The 22,170-nt window shown below is 59.0% G+C and overlaps 2 protein-coding genes across 11 annotated transcripts in view; both read left to right on the top strand.

Annotated features, from left to right (window-relative positions):
- The window catches only part of FAM178B (family with sequence similarity 178 member B), an 83,084-nt gene extending 76,636 nt beyond the window's left edge, over positions 1-6,448 (top strand). For all 3 annotated transcript variants that reach the window (XM_045548903.1, XM_045548905.1, XM_045548904.1), the window contains 3 exons: positions 4,189-4,266; positions 4,606-4,758; positions 6,045-6,448. In XM_045548903.1, the coding sequence (XP_045404859.1) occupies positions 4,189-4,266; positions 4,606-4,758; positions 6,045-6,077 (264 nt within the window). In that variant the 3' untranslated portion in view covers positions 6,078-6,448. The remainder of the gene's footprint in view (positions 1-4,188; positions 4,267-4,605; positions 4,759-6,044) is intronic.
- A 4,082-nt stretch (positions 6,449-10,530) lies between these two features.
- Positions 10,531-20,939, top strand: SEMA4C (semaphorin 4C). Of its 8 annotated transcripts, none has more exons than XM_045550159.1 (15): positions 10,531-10,986; positions 13,442-13,584; positions 15,072-15,220; positions 15,560-15,622; positions 15,728-15,826; positions 15,952-16,048; positions 16,144-16,260; positions 16,360-16,511; positions 16,595-16,770; positions 17,105-17,249; positions 17,347-17,569; positions 17,692-17,804; positions 18,809-18,966; positions 19,065-19,135; positions 19,231-20,939. In XM_045550159.1, exons 2-15 carry the CDS (start codon positions 13,476-13,478, stop codon positions 20,058-20,060), a joined length of 2,502 nt encoding a protein of 833 aa, XP_045406115.1. In that variant the 5' UTR covers positions 10,531-10,986; positions 13,442-13,475; the 3' UTR covers positions 20,061-20,939. The 8 variants fall into 8 exon arrangements, with proteins under 8 accessions (XP_045406115.1, XP_045406118.1, XP_045406120.1 ...); XM_045550162.1 differs by having other exon boundaries at positions 13,439-13,584; XM_045550157.1 differs by lacking the exon at positions 10,531-10,986 and adding an exon at positions 11,259-11,462.
- Positions 20,940-22,170: the final 1,231 nt, after the last annotated feature.

Genomic DNA, 22,170 nt, shown 5'->3' with positions numbered 1-22,170 from the left:
TCTGGTGACAGTCCCAGTAGGCTGTCTACTATCACACATCCTCGTCATCCTTTCCCAGGGGGAGAGTATGCCCCACTTCTAGATCCAGAAATGAGGCATCCTGTGTGGAACTTCTGGGAAGAGTCAGCCCACCAGACTCTGGGGAGAGACCCAGAAGATGGAAGCTGCAGGACTTACTGGCAGCGGCGGCAGGGATGGTCCCATCTTGTCAGTATTGGGTCTGGGCACGTCCGATTCCTCACCCTCAGACTCTGCCTCTCCCCATGTTATTGACTGAGGTTTCCTGGGTCTCATTTCCTGTCAGGGCTTCCCAGCCTCCACTTACCTCCAGAGGGGGTGGAGCTGGGCTGCCCTAGCTGATCAGGGCCCCATCTTCAGACAAGGTCCTGAGCCTGGGCAAGCATTGCCCCCACGACCCCAGAGGGCTAACTCTGAAGCCACACTGACGCCCCCTCCCCCCCCAACACACACACCAGGCAGTCCTGAGAGACCTGGAAGGGCCTCCCTCAGGTGCGTGGCATTCCCAGCGGTGGAGTGGGCAAGGCAGGCGAGTGGGAAGGAGCTCGGCCTCTGCTCAGCCTCCCCTCCCTGTGTCTTGAAAGGCAATATGAGGAACCCCGTCTCTGCGGTGCCAGCCAGGACAGGAGCGGGCTTGCTAAGTTCAGGAGCTGGTCACACCAGGGAGGGAGGGAGGGAGCAGGAAGCACACCTGGCTGTTTACCTGTCCTCCTGCTGAGAACAGCCCCTGCTGGCCCACCCCTGCCCAAACTGCAAACTGCAAACTGCGCTTCAGGCCTGCCCTTGCATTTCTGCCTGCTCCTGGCCACAGAGCTCCGAGTTTCTGCTGATGATTTGTGCCTGGGACCTTCAAACAAATGGAGGAGGAGTAGGGGGAGGGTGGGGACTTCTTCACCCTTTCTGTGGAAGGCAAGAGGAGGAGATAGAAGTCTGGGAGCTTCCTGTGCCAATAATAAAGCCTTTTTTCAAAAGCTGCACTGGACACCCAGGTCTGGCCAAGCCCCCAGCGGTGCTCTAAGGAAGGGGACCTGCGCAGCTGCAGGCTTTGGCATGATTTCTGGCCACAGATGGAAAATTATTCCTTTAAATTGGGTCAAAGACTTCCTTAAAGGGCCTCCCCTCACCTAGGCCCAACTACAGGGAGCACCCTCAAATGGGAGGAAAGTATACACCCAGCCTCCAGACAGTGGCAGGTTTATTTTTTTCCCTTTGGGAAAAGCAGCTTATTAAGTGTGGTTAACAGGGCTTTTCTTTAGGGCCACCATTTCCTACTTGCTATCCCCAGCCCCTTCCCCCTTCCAAAATAACACATTGGAGTAGTTTTCCTGGGATTTTCCCTGCAGATTCAATTATGGGAATCAGCATAAGAACCAAGTTGTGAAACCAGTGAATCCCGACTGCATGGGGTAAATCCTGCTGAGAGACTTTCCTCCCTGGTATTCCTCCATCCTAAGGTCCACCCTCCCCACCTCAAGGATGCTGCACCCGGCTGCCACCTCTTCCTTCTCTTCCTCCTCCTCCTCCTCCCGGGAAGATGAGTTCTGCAGCCAGGCCTCTGTAATATGGAGACTTCCACCAGTGAACTGGGCCCCTCAGGTGCTGGGAATGTTTACAGGTGAAAGGTCTGGGAGGTGCCAGTCCCCCTTCTCAGCTCCCAGGCCAGCACATCCTCCCTGCAGACAGCCCCCGGGGTGCCTCCCCCAGCCACCCTCAAGACCTGACCCATGGCCCTTGGATATTTTCCTCGGCATCCCCTGCCACATCTCACCGCCAGTTCGCTCAACGCCAAGTGCTTTGCCCTCTCAAGGAAGGGCCTCAGCTTCTCCTCAAGGTCATGTCCCTCTTCCTTGCCCCACACCCACCCCAAACCCAGTTAGGCTCAATCAGTTATAATTGGCAGTGTCTTGTTAAGATTTCCCTTAAAAACTGACTTTCATTGTATTCTCATTATATGAGTAAAGCACACATATTGTAGAGAAATAATCTTAAAAAGAAAGATGGACATCCTGCAATTCTTTCTTCCAGTGCCCCGTTTTCACACTGGTATATTCCATCCCACCAATATGGGATATGGCCACATTCCATCACCCACAACTCTCTGCTGCCAGCCCTGTCCCCAGGTGGCCCCTCACCCACCCCTGCTCCCGCCCACCTGGCCTCTAGTCCCCAGTGTGCCCTGCCTCTGTTTCTTGCATCAGCCCTCAGGATCCATCTGGTGGTGTAATCTCCCACCTCCACCCCCACAGGGCCATCTCTGCCTCAAATCCTACTGTTCCTTTGAGGCCCTCTTTAGCTTAGTCACTTCTTCCCTGAAGCTTCTAAGTTTTATTTTCCCCCTCCAAAAAAAAAAAAAAAAAACCACACACAAGCCCTAGAAAGACCCTTTCTCCTTCTGGTCAGTGGGGAAGCTGAAGTTTGGTATTTTCTGACCACCAAATGATTGCCTTCTTTCTCCCTCTGATGTCCTTGTGTGTGCCCTTGTGTCTTAGTCACGGCAGTGTCTGGCACACAGGCCTGAGCCTGCTTTGTAAGAAGGGGCCAATGAACTGTTGCCAGGACTGCAAAGGCTGGAAGGAGTCCCAAAGGCTGTGGACCCTCCCTAGGGCAAGGCCAGGCTGGAAGAAGGGGAGCCCAGGGAGCCACGGAGCACTATGCACAGGACAAGCAGTGGCTCACCAGCAAGCCAGCCTGGCCAGGTGACTCAGGCCCCCGGTGCATGGGCAGCTGCAGGGCCCCAGCAGGTGGAGTGAGGCTTCAGAGAGGCTGGGTCTTCCCCACCCCAAGGCAGTCCCCCTGGAGGCACACCCAGCAGCCACCTGGTTCCGCCACTGTGTCTCCTCTGTGCCTGCCATGCGCAAGGCCACAGGGTCTGGTTAGCCTGTGGAGTGAGGCCCCCTGTGGGCCTTCGCTGTTGTGCTGAAGAGCAGGCTGGGTCCTAGGCAGGGCAGGTGCAGCTGGTGGGGGCCCCAGGTGGCCTCTGTCCTCCGGATTTTGCACCGTAGTGTTTGGGTTCAAGAAGTTAGTCGATAGTGCCAAGTCTGGTGCCTTCAGAAATGGTTCTGACTCCTGTCCTAAGCAGGCTCCTGGGTCTGTGCAAAGAGGCTGCTGCTGTTTCTTGGGCCCACGTGGCACTCTGAGAGGGTGAGATGACAAGGCAGGGAAGCTGGGGTACAGGGGCCTTGGGCTGGTTCTGAGCTCTGGCCCTATTCTCACCAGCCGGCCATCTCTAGAGCCTGCCCCTCCCACCGCCGCTTATCCTTGGGCTGCCACCCTCCTGATCCTGGATGTAAAGAATCTGAAGGGGACAGGTAGCAGGGACCGCTGAGTGGTGGAGGGGTCGCCCACAGACAGCAGTTAGGGTGCCGAGGGCAGGCTCTCTTCCCCTCAGAAGCCTCATCTGTCTTTGGGATGCTCCCTGTATCTCATTTTCTCTGAACAGCAGGCAAATGTCTCATAAATGACGCAACAGTGCCCAGGGTACCCTGGGATCAAACTGTCTGTGATCAGATGGAATTGGTCTGTGTCCTATTTTCACCTCTGAGAGTGCCCAGTGGGCAAGAATGAGGGTGGAGTTGGCGGATAAGGTGTGCAAGTGCTTAACCCAAACCACCTCCCATCCATTCCTCTCTCCTCACCTGCCTCCTCCTGTCAGCAGGTTTGACTGTCCAGGCAGGCTGTGCCTGTGTTTGTGCAGGTGGCATTCCGCCGAGGGCAAGCCGAATGCTGGAACTATGTACCCATGGGCCACGTCCCCCCAGAGGGGCTCCCTTTGCCATTTGCACAGAGGTGCTGTGGGGGATAGAGGTCAGAGTGGATGGCCCTTCTCCCCAGAGGGCTCTCTCTGCTGGAGCCCCAGGACAAGGTTGGAGGACAGTGTGGGTTTCTGGATGGCAGAGATTCCTTCTTTTTCTGACGGAAGGGAGGGCAGTACTTCATGAGAGGGAAAGCTAGGAAAGCCTGCTGGGGGGATTCCCAGCCCTGAGTGAGAGGGGCCTGGAGCCCTCCTCACCCAGGTCTCCCTGAAGATGGAGGTGGAGTGATGGGCTGTGTCCCCATCCCAGGGGGCGACTGGGCTGAAAGCAGGATCTGCAGGTGAAGGAGTAGACACTGTGCTGCCCTGGGGCGGAGTTAGGGAAGTGGCTCTCAGTTCTTGCTGTGCTCTCTTTCCAGGCCTGTTACCTGTGCCACAGCCTCCTGACACTGGCCGGCGTGGTGGTCAGCTGCCAGGACATTACTCCAGACCAATGGGTGAGTCTCCCAAGAGGCCAGGGTGGGGTCAGGTGGGGTAGGGTTGGCCGGGATGGAGCCCAACCCACTGTCAGGAGCCACGAAGAGGGGGAGGCTGAGAAGGAGGCCAGTCTAGGGAGCCATGGCCTCTTCCTCCCCACAGTGTCCCATGAGCCATTCCTCAGGGACACTGACCCATGCCCCAGCAGTTGCACTGGCTCTCTCCTCCTTTTCCTGCTCAGCTGCTGAGCAGTCACTCAAATATGCCCCTCTCCTTCTCTGACTTTGTTCTCCTGACCCCCTTTGGCTGTGCCCGGCATGCCGAACCCTCCCCCACAGCCTCGGCCTCTCCCTCTGCAGGATGAGCTGCAGCTGCTGTGCATACAGCTGGACCGCCACATCAGCGCCCATATCCGGGAGAGCCCCCGGGCCATGCACCGCACCAAACTCAAGGACTTGGCTGCCCAGACCTACATCCGTTGGCAGGAGCTGCTGGCCCACTGCCCTCCCCAGGTGGTGCCCCTGCAGCCCCCAGACCTGGGAGGGGAGGGAAGTGGTCAGGCAGGGCTGGCCAAGCCCGCAGCGTGTCCACCCCCACTGCAGCTGCTGAGCTCCTGGCAAGGCCATGGGTGGAGAGGGCAACGTGGGGGCAGGGTGAGGATGCCTGGGAACCTTCACCGTTCTTACCTAGAAGCCAGTGCCCAGGCTGGGGAGGGGTCTGGGGGACACAGAGGAGCCTACTCTTGAGCAAATGCAAGGAAACACAGCCCCAGAGACGGAAGAGCCTGGGCCAGGAGTACCAATTTGTCATGAATGGTGCCAGGAAGGGGCACCAGAGGCACCAGCTGTCCACGCTCTGCCCACTTGTCCTGCGGGCCTGAGGCTGGCCTCCTACTCTGTTAGGAGGAAGCTCCCAGGCTTTCCTGCCCCTCTCCCCCAGGTAATAATATTCATAGCTAACATTTATTGTATGAAGACTCCTTTCTATGTGAACCCAGATAAGCCCCCATGAGGCAGGTTGTTAAGAGCCCATTTTATAGATGAGCAAACTAACCAGAGGCCCTGAGAGGTTAAAAATGGCTTGCCCCATCACGAAGGCAGCTTGCGGAGATGTCAGAATCAGGGCCCAGAGCCAGTCTGACTCCCAAGCCCGCCAACCTAGCCACAGTCCAGCCCCTGCTTTGGCACCCTCCCTTCTGCCTCAGTCTCTCCAACAAGCAGCACCAGCTGGGCTGGCTTAGAGGCTCTTCCCTTCCTGAGCCCCCAGCCCTTGATGGAGATGAGCAGGGCCATGTCCCCAGCCCCAGTGCTCCTCAGCTATCAACTTGCTTCTCCTCTGACTCCTCTCCTCCCTCCCCTGTAACCTCTGACTTGGGGCTGACACATTGGCCACAGGCTGTGGCTTGGGTCTCAGATTTCGCAAGTCTCTAAGAAAGCTGAAGAGCAAACCTCACCCTCAATCCCCAGGGAACTAGATCACACTAGTCTCTGGTGGGAAGCAGTGTGTTTGTCACGAAAAGAAGGAAAAGTGATTCGGAGCCTGGTGGGGGCAGGTACCACCTTCCTTTCACACTTCCTGCACCTGCAGGCCATGAGTAAAGGGGCCCTGGCAGACCCATCAGACCTGTTGACCTGCCTATCCTCGATCCTTGCCTGTGCTGTGAGCCCCAGGAGTCCTGCTCACTCAGTGAGGGAGCCTATGATGGATGTTGAGTGGAAGCTGGGAGTCCAGGGAGTTGCAGGGCAGTGGGCAGCCGTGGGGCCCAGGCTGTCACAGCCCGTTTTTCTCCTTGCCACAGGCCCAGTACTTCAGCCCCTGGAAAGACACCTAATGGAGCAGGGTCGGGACAGCCCAGGGCTCTGGGCTTCAGCAGGCGGTAACCAGGGCTCAGGGAACTGGAGGAAGCGAAGAATCAAAGCCAGAGGAGGGCCAGATGCTGACCAGCCTGATGAAGCAAGAGCCTGCCTCTGCCACTGCCCCTGCCCCCCCTCTGCCAGGGACGCCTCTCCCTGCCTGGCCCACCCTCAGCTCTCCTCCCCTCCCAGCCATCTCTTCTTCCCTAAGGCCTTTGTCTCCATAGCTCTGGTTTCCCTGGGCCTCCTGGGCCCTCCCGGGCCTCAGTCCTCCCCACCCTCCTTCCTCCCTTGCTCTGTCACTAATGTGAGGTTTCTTTGTGCACATTAAAGTCTTATTTCAGCATCAGTGGTTTAGAAGACTTCCTTCAATCCCTGTCCTGAGGGCTGTGCCCAGCGTCCAATCTCCTGACGTCTCTGCTAGAGTTCTGCTGAGTTCTCACCTCCGACAGTTATGTGACTAGGGCCCAGGCTCCGCCCCCTGCAACAGAGGGCCGTTTGCAAATCCCCAGGGAGGAGCAGTTATCCCTGTGGCCCTGCTGTGGCCTGAGAGCTGTCAGAAACTCAGGGATGGGGAACATTTGTTTGGACCCAGTCTGGGACCACTCTCCCCTCCCCATCCCTGCTGGGGAGAATACACAGAGTGAGATGGTGGATCAGGGCTGTAATTACCCTTAATTCAATTTATTGCTGAGCTCTGAAATCAACTCCCCAGACTCGGGAGTGAGGGCGGGTACAAAAGACAGTTCCGGATCTGCTCTTGCTTCCCCTCGGACTTGCCCAGATCAGTTCATGAGACCTGATCCCTAATGGGGTACTGAGTATCTTTGGCCTGAACCCCTTGAGAAGTGAGTGGGCCCTTTGTGCCCCAAGAGACCCCTTAGTATCAACCTTGCTTACTCCCCCAACCCTAAGAATCCATGCTTACTCTCGGGCCCCTCCTGACTCTTTCTGGGTTGGAATGGGGTTTTGCAGGAGGCACAAAAGGTAGCTAGGAAGTGGCAGAGGATTACCCCTGACAGATTGGCCTATACCCACTCCTCAGTCCTGGGTGTCCACTTAGTAGGAGAGAGACCTCCCCAAAATAAAGAACCTTCAGGCCGAGTGGCTCAGTGTGCCGAAGTGAAGCTCATTACTTCCTGGGCCTGCCTCAGACACAGCTGCCTCCTTCACTGGGTCCCCAGATGCTAGGAGTAGGGGGTATCTATTATTCAGAGGGCACGGGCACAGGCACGACACAGTGCTGGGTACCACACAGGGCACCTTTCTGCCTCACAGCCTTTGCCAAATGAGAGATGGAAGAAACCCTGGGCCAGGGTGACTTGGATCCCCAGGCAACTTGACTGAGAGTTCCAGTTTCTGTTCCTGGCTATGTCACATGCCCCCCTTGGCCGGGGCACCACCGAAGCTGCAGCAGCATCAGCTCAGCCTCTGATAAAAGAGTGGGCCTGGTGAGCCAGCCTTCTTCACCCTCCCTCAGGGTTTCCCTGCTTCTGACACTGCACATCCTGACAGTTAATCTTCAGCTATTCAGTTTGCTCTGGAAACCTGGAAATCACCTTTGAAATTTCCCTTCTTTGTTCTTACTGCCAAGGGCAAAAAGGGAATAGGGAGGCCCTACAGGCAGAACCAGGGAGTTTCCAGGTGTCGAGCTGGCCCTACCTGGCTCTGAGAAAGGGATCGACAGAGCTGTCCATCAGCATAGGCATCTGGAGCCTTCCTGCCCAGTCCTGGCTCTTGGACACTGTCCCCTCCTCCCCTGCTCCCCAACATACTCATCCCCATGAGAGAAATAGACACCAGGAGGAGAGGAGGTGTCGGTGACAACTCAGTCCCTCCAGAGACCTGGCTGTAACCTGAGCAGAGGTGTGCACTGTGAGGTCATCCAAGGGCGTACGATATCCCCTGGGACATGTAATGGGCCCTCTCTGGGACTGGCTGGGAGCTGACCAGATCTCCTAAAACTAGTCTGCGGTCAGTTAGAGACTCAGCCTCCTCAGGGCCATGAATTCCACAGGGGTGCTGGCAGTTTTACCACTTGCCCTCCAGGTCTGTGACCTTCCCAGATCCCTAACCCCTGGGGAAAGGCTGGGGATATCCTGATAGGAGCCACTGGAAAAGCGGCATCCGGGGCTGTGATGACGGATGTTTTCCTGCTTCCTTTTGGCGATGGTGGCAGGGAGGGGCTGGGAAGGGAAAGGCTTCCCAGGTGGACGGCTTTGATAACTCTCCTTTTGGAGGAAGTAAAGAGGGAGAGTCCTTTTCTTATGTCCCCAGTCACCGCAGTCCCCAGGCCCTCAGAAAGACCCCTGAAGGGTGGCTGACCCAAGTGTTCTCACTTCCCATCTGTGGGTTGACAGCAGCTCCTGCTGCCTTGGAAATCAATGAGGCAGCGTTGACCATAGAACCCAGGGGCACCCTGGGCCCTCCTCCTGCCAGAAAGCTGCTTCAGGAGAGCTGGCAGGTGAGTAGCTCAAATGAAGGGCACCGTGGCCCATGACCAATGTGTAAGAGAGAGAGAGGACTTGCTTTTCAAGAAAGACTCCTGGGCCATCTCTCAGGGCCAGCCTAAGCTGCTAGTGGATCCCTGGAGAGCCTTGGGAAGCATCTAGCATGTCTCTGTCTTTCCTTACTTGGCCACAAGCAGTTGAACAAATGGAGGGTCTGTCAAGGCCAGAGTCCTGAAGGGTGGGCACCTCCCATAGGATATGCCAGGCAGGCCCCAGGGAGGCTAGACAGGTACACGAGCCTTTCTCCCCCAACCCCCGCCCCACACCTGTAGTAGTAATTTTTTCTTAATTGAAGACCCAGGAATCCTCATTTTTCTGCCAGTTGTGCTTTTATTTAAAAGTATGAATCATGAGCAAGTAGTCATGCAGGAAACTTATCCTCTGCCCACCCACCCAGGGAAAAGGCCAGTGCTGAGAATGAACAGAATAGAGCCGGAAATGCACGAAGGTGGAAAAGGGGAGGAGGAGCTGCAACCTTATCTCTGAGGAGCGTTTGGGAGGGACTGCTCATGGAGTCTGTCAGCTGGGGGGCGTCTGTCAGCTGGGGGGTTCTACAGTTCTACATAACTGGCCCTCCTGGAACCCAAACGCCCGCCACTGAGGTGCACAAGAAGACTGTGCCTGCCAGTGAAACCAAACCGCCTTTTGAAACTTTCCACTGGGGCCACCTTGGAGGTAGAGCCAGGGAGCTCAGGTCTCTGCCTGGTAACCCTCACACCTAGAGGCTGGGGCTGAGTCTTGAAGGTGAAGAAAAACAGCAGGAAACAGAGCGCTGTCAGGATATATGGTGACTTCATGGGAAAAAAAGACAGCATTGGGAGTCCCAAGACCTGAGTTAAAATTCTGACCTTCCTTATTATCTAGGAGACTTAGGGCCACTTGCTTAAACTTTCTGAGACTCATCTATAAAAGGGAAAGAAACAATACCTATTTTTTAAAGGGTGGTCATGAGTGAGTAGAGTAAGAAAATGTATGTGAAGGCAGGTTACAAAGTCTATAGCACAGAACAAATGTGAGAGGCACAGGCCAGGCATGGTGGCTCACACCTGTAATCCTAGCACTTTGGGAGGCCAAGGTAGGACGATTGCTTGAGGTCAAGAGTTTGAGACCAGCCTGAGCAAGAGTGAGACCTCGTCTCTACCAAAAATGGAAATATTAGCTGGGCATAGTAGACTGTGCTGGAGTCCCATTACTCGGGAGGCTGAGGCAGGAGGATCGCTTCAGCCCAGGAGTTTCAGGTTGCAGTGAGCTATGATGATGCCACTGCACTCTAACTGGGGTGGCAGAGCAAGACCCTGTCTCAAAAAAAAAAAAAAGTGAAGGCATTTGCATACCAGTTTACCCCACTTAGACACAGGGTCGGCCCATCTTCTCCCTCCCTGTCAGCTGAAGCAGGGCCTTCCCTGCCCACCCTGTGGTGATTGTTATCTCCAGCATCTCCAAGGCCACAGCTTTTTTTCTAGCAGAAAGGAGCTGGGAAATGTGGCTTTGGCCAGCAAGGGAGAAGGGGCCTTTATGTGTACCAGCAAAGACCCAATTGTTACTGAAACCAAAATGGGCTGCTTTTCTCAATTATCTCCACTACTCTTCTGGTCTCCACTTTTCAGATGCCAAGTTTTAAACAGACAAAAGCTGCTGTCGGGACTGATTTATAATCCAGATCTGCTGACAGGGCCTAAAGTGTTCCTCCCCTCCAGGACTGCACCCTGGCTTAAAGTTACCATCCAAGCCTCAGGGCCTCAGGTCCCTTCACCCCTGCCCTTTGCCCCTAGCCAGGAGGTGGCATTTGTCTCCAAGTGCCCGTTGGGGTGTCCTCCCTGAGGCTTTCTGTCCACCTGCCCAGCTCCCAGGACCAGCTGGCAGGAAGGAGGACATCCCAGCACCGCCCAGAAGGCGAGAGCTACAAGTTACTTCTAGGAGCGGCTGTGGGCGGAGGCTGGAGGTTCTGAGGTGCTGGTGCTCCCGCGTGGCTCTCCCCAGCCCCTTTCATCTGAACATTAGGGCTCGTGCCGCTTGTTAATCAGCCTTCCAGTGGCACCAGAAGGAGTCATTTCCTGGGGGTAGGCTCTGCCCGGAGCGTGAGAAACAGGCCCAGACTGTCTCCCGAGACTTGAGGGTCTTCCTGGCTGGTAAAGCTAGTCTGAGGGCAGGGACCAGTGGCGTTGGGGCCAAAAAAGAAGGCAGAATTTGGGGCCACAAGACAGACCTCTCTCGCCTGCCCAGAAGAGAAGCCTCGGTCTCCCCAGCGCTCCTCCCTCGGATAATCGCCCCGAGGTGGCTGGCCCGCGTTCGTCGCAGTAACTGGAGCGTTGGGAGCCCCTCAAGCCCGATTCCCGAGCCCGCCGTAGGTCTACCAGGGACACTTCGGAAAGACCGGGTGAGTCCGATTCAGCCGTGGCAATGCCCCGAGTCCCTCCTCCGCCCCACCTCCCTCCAGGCGCTGTGGCGCAGACCGCGACTCCGAGGCGCGGGGCGGCTGGGCACCGGCAGGGACAGAGGCCGGAGCCCCCCCGGCGGAGAGCGGGCGGGCCCGCGGGTCGTGGCGGGTCGCAGCCCCCTCCTGAGCTGGCCTTCGCGTCCCGCCCCCGGCCTCCGCTCGACCCCCCCGCCTGACGTCAGGGGGGAGGGGGCGGAGAGCCGCGGCAGCGGTGGAGAAAGAGCCGGCGCCCGCCGCGGTGGCGCGGGGAGCCCGAGCCTAGGGGCGCTGAGCCGGGACCGAGGGGCGGTGGCAGAGGGGCAGTGGAGGAGCGCTGGTGGGCGCGCGCGGGCGGGCACCGGCGCGGGGACAGGGGCGGACCGCGGTCGGTGGCGAACGCGAGGGCGGCGCCCAGGGATTCGAGCTGCGCGCAAGAGGTGAGTGAGGCCGGGCTTGCGTGGAGCCAGCACCGCGGGGCTCCGGAGCCGCCGCTTTGTCCCTTTGCTCGGGCAGGGGCTGCCGCACGCGCGAGGCAAAGGGTCTAGGGGCGCAGGGAGGGGCGACGGCGGAGACAGCTGTCCGCCCGAGATCCTTCCTGCGCCCCCCGCGGGCTGCCTCTCGGGGGCTCGGGAGCGGGGCGTGCAGTGCCTGCGGCCCCTGGGACTGTAGGGGCGGACTGGTGAGGGGCTCCAGGGTTCCTCGTGCTGTCCGGTCCACGGCGGGGATCCTCGCCAGGCTCCCGAACTGTCCTCGGCTCCCCCACTGCCGACGGAAAGTTTGGGGCGGGCTTGAACAGAGGCTGATGTTGTGGGATCGGATTTCCCTGCCGCGGCCCCCCGCCCCCCCGTTCCGCTGGGGAGGCGGGTTGTCCCGGAAAGCCAGGCCCCCGGCCCGAGCCGGGACGCCCTGACCCGGCTGGAGCGCTCGCCCTGCACCCGCGGGAGCGCCGCCGTCCACTGCCGGCAGCTTGGGGTGAGCAAGGGTGCAGGGTGCACCGCCTGGACCCCGCACCCCTCCGCCCCCACGCCCCTGGCTGCCCGTTCCTCCCGCGCTGGGAGGAGCTGGGGGTGGGGGCACCGCTGCGCGGGCGGATCCTCGGAGCGCGCCTCCGGGTTCGGCCAGGGTCTGGGGTAAGGAGCTGAGGGAGGGCTGGGGGTGTATTGGGGGCCGGTCGCGGGCGAACGCAGCCTCAGCCCCCCGCCCTTCCCGCGCTGGGGTTCTGGGCCGACAGGGGGCGTCCGCAGGCCGGGCTCCGCCACGCTCCCAGCGCCGCCGCTTTGTTTGCATTCAAATCCCTGGAGCTGGGGGAGGGGAGGACCCGGGGGGACCCTGGACGGGGTCTTGGCGGGTACCCTTTGTTTTGGGGTGAGCACGTCCCCAGCTTCTGTGTCTCTGTGCCCAGCATGGGAGGGCTGAAGCAGTGGAAACCAAACCCGATGGCCTGCTTAGGCCAGGGTCCCTGGGGCGTAATCCCCGAGTTGGGAAGGTTCGTCAGACCCGGGGGAGCGCAGCGGGCGCCGGCCATGCGGTCCAAGAGGAACCCCCCTCGTGCTCCCCCAGCTCATCCCCCACGCCCCCGCCTGCCAGCGCCGCCGGGAGATCCCTGATTAGACCCGAGCCTGCTCTGTTACCCCGCCGCCTCTCAGCCCGAGGGCTAGTGTCTCCTAGAAGGCTGTGCGAGGAACAGGATGAGGCCCTGGTCATTTCCACGCCCATCCCACCCACTTCCTGCCTCCCTCTTGGGCAACAAAGGGGCCTCGGGAAGCGGGGCCCCTTCGGCTCCCGGCCCCACTCCCACCCCTGCCCTGCTGCTGTGGAACGGGGTTCTGGGCTCTGCCCGGCTATTGTCTGTGCTGGGGGAGGGGTCGGGCTGGGGCGGGACTTCGCACGCAGCCTGCTGCACCAAGTCCCCCTGTGCGGGTTCTCCCCACAGCCTGCCCCACCGCCTGCCCCACCACATGCCTCCTCACCGGGCTGAGGGGTTTGCCTCCCAGAATTGGGTCTTGGGGCGGGCTGCAGCCCCAGTGGATGCAGGTCCTGCTTCCTGAGGTTTTTTCTTCTAAGGAACTCTCAAACCTTTTAGGCCTGAGTTGGGGGGGGGGTGTCCTCTTTATTTTTTTAAACAACTTCCTGTTGAGAGCAAGTGGGGGGAGGCCTGGAGGCCAGGGAGGGCTTCTTGGAGTCTGTCCACGCCTCCAGCTGAGTCAGCTCCTCCGAGCCGCCAGGGGAGACCCCATATCTTTTGGGGGCTGAGGTCAGGTGTGAGGTACCAGGTTCTCCTCCAGAGGGAGTAGCCAGGGGGGCTTCCAGGGGCTCCTGGAGAGGCCTGATCAGGTGTCCAGTCGCCTCTTGGTGTGGGCCCCCTTCGGTTTGTTTTCTCTGGCTGTGATTCTGACCATTTCTTTTCCCTCAGCAGGCAGCTGGCCTGGAGCATAGAGCCGGCGTGTGCCATGGCCCCACACTGGGCTGTCTGGCTGCTGGCAGTGGGGCTGTGGGGCCTGGGCATTGGGGCTGAGGTGTGGTGGAACCTTGTGCCCCGGAAGACAGTATCTTCTGGGGGTGAGTGCCTGGAGTCCTGGGGGAAAAGCCATGTGGGAGGCAGGAGGGACAGCAGGGGAGGAGGGGTGCTCTCAGGGAGTGCAGGGGCAGGCTGCTAAGGAATCATCCCCAATAACGTGCCCACTTTATTCTGATGTGTGTGGCCCTGGGGGTCCAGAAGGGTAGTACAGGTCAGTAGTACAGGTCAGGACCTGGGATTTGCCTCCTTCTGACACTTAGAATGGCTCTGGGGGAGCTCTTACCAACTCCTTGCCCCAGACTGGCTGCCCAGGTATGAAAGGGAGAGAGGCCATTCTGCACGCCTCACTTCTTGAATTGTCACTAGCACTGGGAGCCTAGAGAGAGAAACCTGAACCAGGATGGTGTAAACCGAAGCTCTGTCCCCTGCTCCCCTCAGTCTTTCTAGCTGCCTGTCCCCAGTATCCCCCTTATCAACCCTAATACCGCCCCAGTACTCATGCCATCTGGTGGCTCTGGATGGGTGTGTGTATGTGCACATGCCTGTACCGAGGGACAGAGTGGACCTGGCAGCTCTCCTTGTGCACACACACCTGTATGAAGAGGTGATGTCAGGTGTTTGTATCATCTGTGCGCTCCGGGGACCTGGGATGAGCTCACCTCCCACAGGCTCCACTCAGGTGCTAATGAAGCCCTCCCGTGCCAGCCTGTGTCTGGGTCCATCCTTGCCTCAGAGACTGAGGCTGGTTTGAGAGGACCCTGAGGACAGGTGGGCCACTGTTTTGGGGACTGACGTAGGAATCACATGACTATATAAATGGCATAGTGCCCTGGCTTCCCGGGCCCCAGCAGGCTTCAGCCCCATCTCTGGTCCCTTAGCTTCTGGTTTCCCCCAGCCTCTCTGGTCTGGCTTCCCAGCCTCGATGCCTTCCCCTCCTGCCATCCCTGCCTGTCCTGGTGGCCACCTGTGCTTGCATCTCTGGCAGCATAGATTTGGGTCCTGTGGGGGTAAAGGCTTTCCTGAGGCAAAGAGCACTCACAACTGTTCTGTACCTCATGCCCTGCTGGGTGGGTGGCCAGGGCCTGGCTGGCCCCTAATGTGGACAGTGAGCAGCAGAGCACAGAAGGAAGCAGCAGCCAAGGAAGCAGGGGGTGGGGAGGGTGAGGGTGCACAGCCCGGCAGCCGGAGGTGCCACTGACCCTGAGAGCGAGAGCCATCAGTCTGATGGCTTCCTCTGGCCGGAAGCTGTGGCTGAGAGATCCGTCCTTCCTTTTCAGCAGCCTGGATCTGCCTCCTCCCAGGCTAGAGAAGGCTGAGGAGGCCTAGGTGGAGCTGTCAGAGCCAAAAGGCTATTCCAAAAATGCCCTCTATTGCCAGTCAGGAGGCTTGGCTGGCACTGCTGTGGGGTCCAGGCTCTAATGCGGGGAACTGGGGAATGCAGGAGACCAGTGCATAGAGGAAGGCTGACTCTGAGAGGTGCCTGTTCAACAACAGTCCTGCTCACCCTACCTTGCCTTTGTCCCTGCAGAGCTGGCCACAGTGGTACGGCGGTTTTCCCAAACGGGCATCCAGGACTTCCTGACACTGACCCTGACGGAGCAGACCGGGCTCCTGTACGTGGGGGCCCGAGAGGCCCTTTTTGCCTTCAGCGTGGAGGCTCTGGAGCTGCAAGGAGTGGTGAGAGGTGGGGCAGCGGGAGGCACACAGGCCTGGGAGAGAGAGCAGGGCCCAGAGGGGCTTCGCTTGGGCGGGCTGTCCCTCTGCCTAGCTGCCCTCGTGGAAGTCTTGTTCAACTTCCAGGGCCCGCGAGCTCATCAGGATTGGCTAGCTCTTTCCCCTCCTGTAGCATTTACTAGATTCTGTGTAGTGGGGCTGTGTGGGGCTTCTGTACTTTACTGAAAGAAGCCCGCAGAGAATGGGGACATCTTTGCACTGGGTTGCTGCCACAGGCAGTGTTTGTGACACATGCATGGTACATACCTGTGACATTGCTGATGTCCTCCTCCCTGTCTCCAGATCTCCTGGGAGGCCCCAGTGGAGAAGAAGACTGAGTGTATTCAGAAAGGGAAGAGTAACCAGGTGGGTGCTCGGGCCCTGATCACCTGCCGCGCCTTGCAGTACAGGTGCATGCTGTCCTGGGGCTGCCCCTCATACTCTCACTAACTGGACGCCTTTCTGCCCCAGACGGAGTGCTTCAACTTCATACGCTTCCTGCAGCCCTACAACGCCTCCCACCTGTACGTCTGCGGCACCTATGCCTTCCAGCCCAAGTGCACCTACATTGTGAGTGCTGTTCCTCCCTCCTCGCTGGGCCCCGCCCACACCCTCCCAGCCCTGCTCTGGGCTCCAGCCCCCAGGGCCCCTGCCCTTGGGCAGCTCCCTCTCATCCCCTCTCTCCCTGCTCCTAGGACATGCTCACCTTCACTTTGGAGCGTGGAGAGTTTGAGGACGGGAAGGGGAAGTGTCCCTATGACCCAGCTAAGGGCCACACTGGCCTCCTTGTGGGTGAGTGGCTGCTCCTGACATGGGCTGGGTGAGTCCCCCGGGGCTTGAGTGTGTCTCTACCTCACTTCTGGCCTGACTGACCCTCTCTCCCATAGACGGTGAGCTGTACTCAGCCACGCTCAACAACTTCCTGGGCACGGAGCCTGTTATCCTGCGTAACATGGGGCCCCACCACTCCATGAAGACAGAGTACCTGGCCTTTTGGCTCAACGGTGAGCCCCGAGGCATTGGCGTGGGCCCTGGGGCAGCTGTGGGGGGAGGCCCGTGAGGGGCCCAGCACCTCACTGCTTGCCATCCTCCCCTTCCCACAGAACCTCATTTTGTAGGCTCTGCCTACATACCTGAGAGTGTAGGGAGCTTCACGGGGGACGATGACAAGATCTACTTCTTCTTCAGCGAGCGGGCAGTGGAGTACGACTGCTATGCCGAGCAGGTGGTGGCTCGTGTGGCCCGTGTCTGCAAGGTACCGAGTCCCGCAGCAGGGGGCCCTGGGAGCCCTGCCAGCCTGGTGAGACTGACCGACATTGTCCTTTTGCCATCTGCCAGGGTGACATGGGGGGCGCACGGACACTGCAGAGGAAGTGGACCACGTTCCTAAAGGCGAGACTGGTGTGCTCTGCCCCCGACTGGCAGCTCTACTTCAACCAGCTGCAGGCGATGCACACCCTGCAGGGCACCTCCTGGCACAACACCACCTTCTTTGGGGTTTTTCGGGCGCGATGGTGAGTTGGCCATGGAGCCTTGGGGGTGGAGAGGAGCAGGTGTTCAGGTTAGGGATGGTGTGTGGAGGTGAGAGCCTGGGCAGGGCCTCTGCAGGAGGTTCAGGTGGTCAGTTGTCCTGAAGCAAGGGAGACTCCTGGGCACCTGCCCCTTCCAGAGCTCCCCATGGAGGTGGGCAGGGTCTTGCCCTGGGGTGGCACTTTAGAACTGCCAGTGCATTCTTGTGCTCATGACTGCATTGTGCTGGGCCCTGCCATCGTACTACTTGCCTGGAGCTGGGGTAAAATGGGATAAGATGGGTACCTGACCCTTGGGGTCCCTGCCTCTCTGTGTCAGGGGTGATGTGGACCTGTCGGCAGTCTGCGAGTATCAGTTGGAAGAGATCCAGCGGGTGTTCGAGGGTCCCTACAAGGAGTATCGTGAGCAAGCGCAGAAGTGGGGCCGCTATACCGACCCAGTACCCAGCCCTCGGCCTGGCTCGGTGAGTCCTGGGGCAGGGATGTGTTCCCACCCTCAGCTCAGCTCCAGTGCCATTCCCGCCTGGCTGATGGCTCTCCTCCCCACCTCCCTGCTCCCAGTGCATCAACAACTGGCACCGACGCCACGGCTACACCAGTTCTCTGGAGCTCCCTGACAACACCCTCAACTTCATCAAGAAGCACCCACTGATGGAGGAGCAGGTGGGGCCTCGGTGGGGCCGCCCCCTGCTTGTGAAGAAGGACACCAACTTCACTCACTTGGTGGCCGACCGGGTTACAGGGCTTGATGGAACCACCTATACTGTGCTGTTCATTGGCACAGGTAGGCGCGTGGGTGTGCGGGGATGGTTGCTGGAGGCTGGGTGAAGGCCCTGTGCCCAGAGCCAGGAGATCTGGAGACGCCCTGGGGCCTTGTGCCCCCATTTACACCTTGCCCCTCCGCAGGAGATGGCTGGCTGCTCAAAGCTGTGAGCCTGGGGCCCTGGGTCCACCTGATCGAGGAGCTGCAGGTGTTTGACCAGGAGCCAGTGGAAAGCCTGGTGCTGTCTCAGAGCAAGGTAGTAAGTCAGGCCCCCCACACCGCTGTCCTCAGCACCGTCCTATCTCCCTCCTTGTCTGCCTGCCTTTCCCAGTTGGGCTTATGCGCTTGGCCATTGCAGAGGTAGGGACATGTGCATGCCAACCCACTCACACGTTGCATAGCTTGGGGTGGGTTCCTGGAAATAAGCATGCTGAAGTGACGTAATCTGCACTCCAAAGGACTGTTACATATAGCTGGGTCCGAGGAGCTGTGTTCTCAGAGGCAGGCCTTGGCAACTGCTCTCGTGTTTTCTTTAGAGCCCTCAGAGTTGTGCTTTAGCCGAGGCTATAGCTCTTCCCTGGTCACACCCCTGCTGGCCAGACCACCCAGGCTGCGAGATGTTTATGATGCCCGCACGATGTCGGTTTCCTGCCAGCCCCCAGTTGCTCTCTGGTCCCAACCCTCTGTTTCATTTCCTTGACCGCTTCCCAGAGTGCTTGCATTTTACCTTATGCAATACTCTTTTCTGGCATGTTTGCAGCACCCCTTGAACTTTGATTTGTTTGCCTTTTATCAACTATAGTGATTCCAAATTATTCCCCAGAACATAGAATAATGGCAGAAAGAAAGCGTGTGGTTGAATAAACACAGAGATTAGCATTCACCATTCAAACAGAGGAAAACACCTTATTTTATGCTGGTGCTATTGTGAGGGTTGATGGGCCTTGAGGAGAACGTACTTCCTGCACTGTGTGTGTGAGTGTGATTACACATCCAGCCTCACGCTTCTGTCATCCCTTTGTAATAAGGTCATGTCTGTAAGGTACTTAGGATTGTGTCTGGCTTGTGTAAGTCCTCAGTGAGTTGTATGGCTCTTAGATTTCCCTCTTCAGGACTATAGCTTGCTGTCTTCCTCCTGCTGGCTCCTTTGTCCTTGTGTACCCTGCAGGAGTCCGGGAGCCCCCTGTGCTGTGTCCTGGCCTGGCTGCCACCCACAGATGTGGACCTGGCTGACCCTCCTGGGCCCTAATTCTCTTGCAGAAGCTGCTCTTTGCTGGCTCCCGCTCTCAGCTGGTGCAGCTGCCACTGGCGGACTGCATGAAGTATCGCTCCTGTGCAGACTGTGTCCTCGCCCGGGACCCCTACTGTGCCTGGAGTGTCAACACCAGCCGCTGTGTGTCTGTGGGTGGCCACTCTGGGTGAGCTGGGCTCTGCACGGGCCAGGGCCAGGGCCAGGAGGGAGGGCAGGGAGGTCGGAGCTGGGCTGCTGACTGACATCCCCTGCGTCCCCTATTAGATCCCTGCTGATCCAGCATGTGACAATCTCAGACACGTCGGGCATTTGTAACTTCCGTGGCAATAAGAAAGGTGAGCTGTCCGTTTTGTCCCCCTCCCATTGAGGTGAGCCCTGGACGCAGTCCTGGGCTTCCTGTACTAATTCTGCTCTCTCTTTGCTGCTGCAGTGAGGCCCACTCCTAAAAACATCACAGTGGTGGCAGGCACAGACCTGGTGCTGCCCTGCCGACTCTCCTCCAACCTGGCCCATGCCCGCTGGACCTTTGGGGGCCGGGACCTGCCTGCAGAACAACCTGGCTCCTTCCTCTATGACGCCCGGCTCCAGGCCCTGGTCGTGATGGCTGCCCAGCCCCGCCATGCTGGGGCCTACCACTGCTTTTCAGAGGAGCAGGGGGCACGGCTGGCTGCCGAAGGCTACCTTGTGGCTGTAGTGGCGGGCCCATCAGTGACCCTGGAGGCCCGGGCCCCCCTGGAAAACCTGGGGCTGGTGTGGCTGGCTGTGGTGGCCCTGGGGGCTGTGTGCCTGGTGCTGCTGCTGCTTGTTTTGTCCCTGCGCCGGCGGCTGCGAGAAGAGCTGGAGAAAGGAGCCAAGGCAGCCGAGAGGACCCTGGTGTACCCTCTGGAGCTGCCCAAGGAACCCACCAGTCCCCCCTTCCGGCCTGGCCCTGAAACAGATGAGAAACTTTGGGACCCTGTTGGCTACTACTACTCCGATGGCTCCCTTAAGATTGTACCTGGACACGCCCGGTGCCAGCCTGGGGGGGGCCCCCCTTCTCCGCCCCCTGGCATCCCTGGCCAGCCCCTGCCTTCTCCAACTCGGCTTCACCTGGGGGGCGGGAGGAACTCAAATGCCAATGGTTACGTGCGCTTACAACTAGGAGGGGAGGACCGGGGAGGGCTCGGGCACCCCCTGCCTGAGCTCGCTGATGAACTGAGACGCAAACTGCAGCAGCGCCAGCCACTGCCCGACTCCAACCCCGAGGAGTCGTCAGTATGAGGCGAACCCCCCACCGCATCGGCGGGGGGAGCGTGGGAGGTGCAGCTCCTACTTTTGCACAGGCACCAGCTACCTCAGGGACATGGCATGGGCACCTGCTCTGCCTGGGACAGACCCTGCCCAGCACCCGCCCGGCCATGAGGACCTGCTCTGCTCAGCATGGGCACTGCCACTTGGTGTGGCTCACCAGGGCACCAGCCTCGCAGAAGGCATCTTCCTCCTCTGTGAAGCACGGACACATGGGACCCCAGCAGCCAAAACTTTTCAAGGCAGAAGTTTCAAGATGTGGGTGTGTTTGTGTTCATATGTGTTTGCACGTGTGCGTGTGTATGTGTGTATGTGTGGCATAGCCTTCCTGTTTCTGTCCAGTCTTCCCTAGGCCTGGGGTCCTCCTGATGAGTCATTGGAACTATGAAGGGGAAGGGGTCGTATCATGTTGCCTCTCCTGCCCCCATCTGTCCCAAGTGTGGGGCAGTGATGTACATATGGGGGTGGGGCGGGCAGGGTGCTGTACCCCTTTAGGGGGAGTGCAGGGCTCAGGGGTGGGCCTAGTCCTTCCCCTAGGGCTGTGAATGTTTTCAGGGTGGGGGGAGGGAGATGGAGCCTCCTGTGTGTTTGAGGGGAAGGGTGGGAGGGGCCTCCCACTTGGCCCCTGGGTTCCGTGGTATTTTATACTTGTCCTCTTCCAGTATAGGGCTGGGAAGGGTTGTGCTGGGGGAGGGAAGGGAGAGAGGGTGGGCATGCTGTGGATATTAGCATATCCTCTCCCAGCCCTAGGAGGAGGGCTCCTAACAGTGTAACTTATTGTGTCCCCGCGTATTTATTTGTTGTAAATATTTGAGTATTTTTATATTGACAAATAAAATGGAGAAAATGAAACTATTACTGCGATGGGGATAAACCTTCTGGGCCAAAACCCTTCTGGGTGCCAGGAGGGAAGACACTGGGTTGAGCAAGGCTGGGCCGGGCCTCCCCATTCTCAGGGCAGCCACCCCTTCTGTGGTCCTGCCTGCTTGTGCCCCTCTCAGGAGGAGGGACAACGCAGCTCCAGTGTTTTCCCACAGTGGTGGCTTTGGGGCTGGGAACTAGACCACGGCCACAGCCCCTTGGGAGCCAGCCTTGGCTTCTAGCCAAATGGACAAGTCAGGGCGCTGGGAGTCAGGCGGGGAGAAGAGGAGGGGCCTGCCTTCCCAGAACTCTGGGGAGGGCTAGTAGGAGTGACGGGCCGGAGGAGGGGAACTTCCTAGAAGCAGCCAAAGGTTGTACAGATGGGTAGTTGCTTGGATGAAACTGGGGCTCCCGAGCTTAGGGGAGGAAAGATTACTTCCAGCCTTCTACCCTCCAGGAATGCTAGAGTCTTGAGTGCTCCACCAAGCCACTATCTTGATCAGGGAGTGGTACAGGGCCCAGCTGTTTGTGAGAGAAACAGGACCCAGGCTCGATTCTGTCCATGCATCATTTCTCAATGCCCCTGATGGCTTTAGACACATTAATCTAACCCATGCCCCCCGATAGAGGTGGTGGAGATGAAGTCTCCCCCAGTACGCTGGATTGTGGCTAGAAGGGGCTTAGGGCATGGTCCGCAGGCAGCAGCCCAGAGGATGTTTTGATAATAGGAAGATTAATTCGGTAAACTCAGCCCACTGCAGAAGCGGAGGCTTCTCACAAATGGAGGCCCTCTCCCTGCCCTTGGGGCTTATGTGGAGTTAGTTGATTCCAGTGGCAGGACGAGTTGTGGCCACCTGCCTGCCCCTTACTGGATATTTAAGGAGTTGGGGGAAAGAGGGTCTCGAGGCTCACACCACCGCCCTGGGCAGTCGGCCCGGGCCTGGGGTGCGGGCAAGAAGGGGTGAAGGACCCCCTGCCCTGGGGAGCCCGGTGGGACGAGGTTGGTAACGGGAAGAGCCCGAGAAGCCTCTTGAGGGCTGGGTTCTGGCGGAGGTAACGTAAACGCTCCGGGCCGCGCCTAGCTGCCTCGTCCCACACCCTACAAGGTCTCGCCCGCCTCCGCGGCGAGCGGCCCCCAAGACCGAGCACCGCCGCGCCGCCGCCCTGCGCTTAGCCTAGGGCGCCCTCGCGTGGCGGCCTTGGGACACGGCCCGGCGCAGCC

The sequence above is a fragment of the Lemur catta genome, chromosome 4, assembly GCF_020740605.2.
Source record: "Lemur catta isolate mLemCat1 chromosome 4, mLemCat1.pri, whole genome shotgun sequence".
Taxonomy (NCBI): Eukaryota; Metazoa; Chordata; class Mammalia; order Primates; family Lemuridae; genus Lemur; species Lemur catta.
This window is presented reverse-complemented; position numbering and strand designations above follow the sequence as displayed.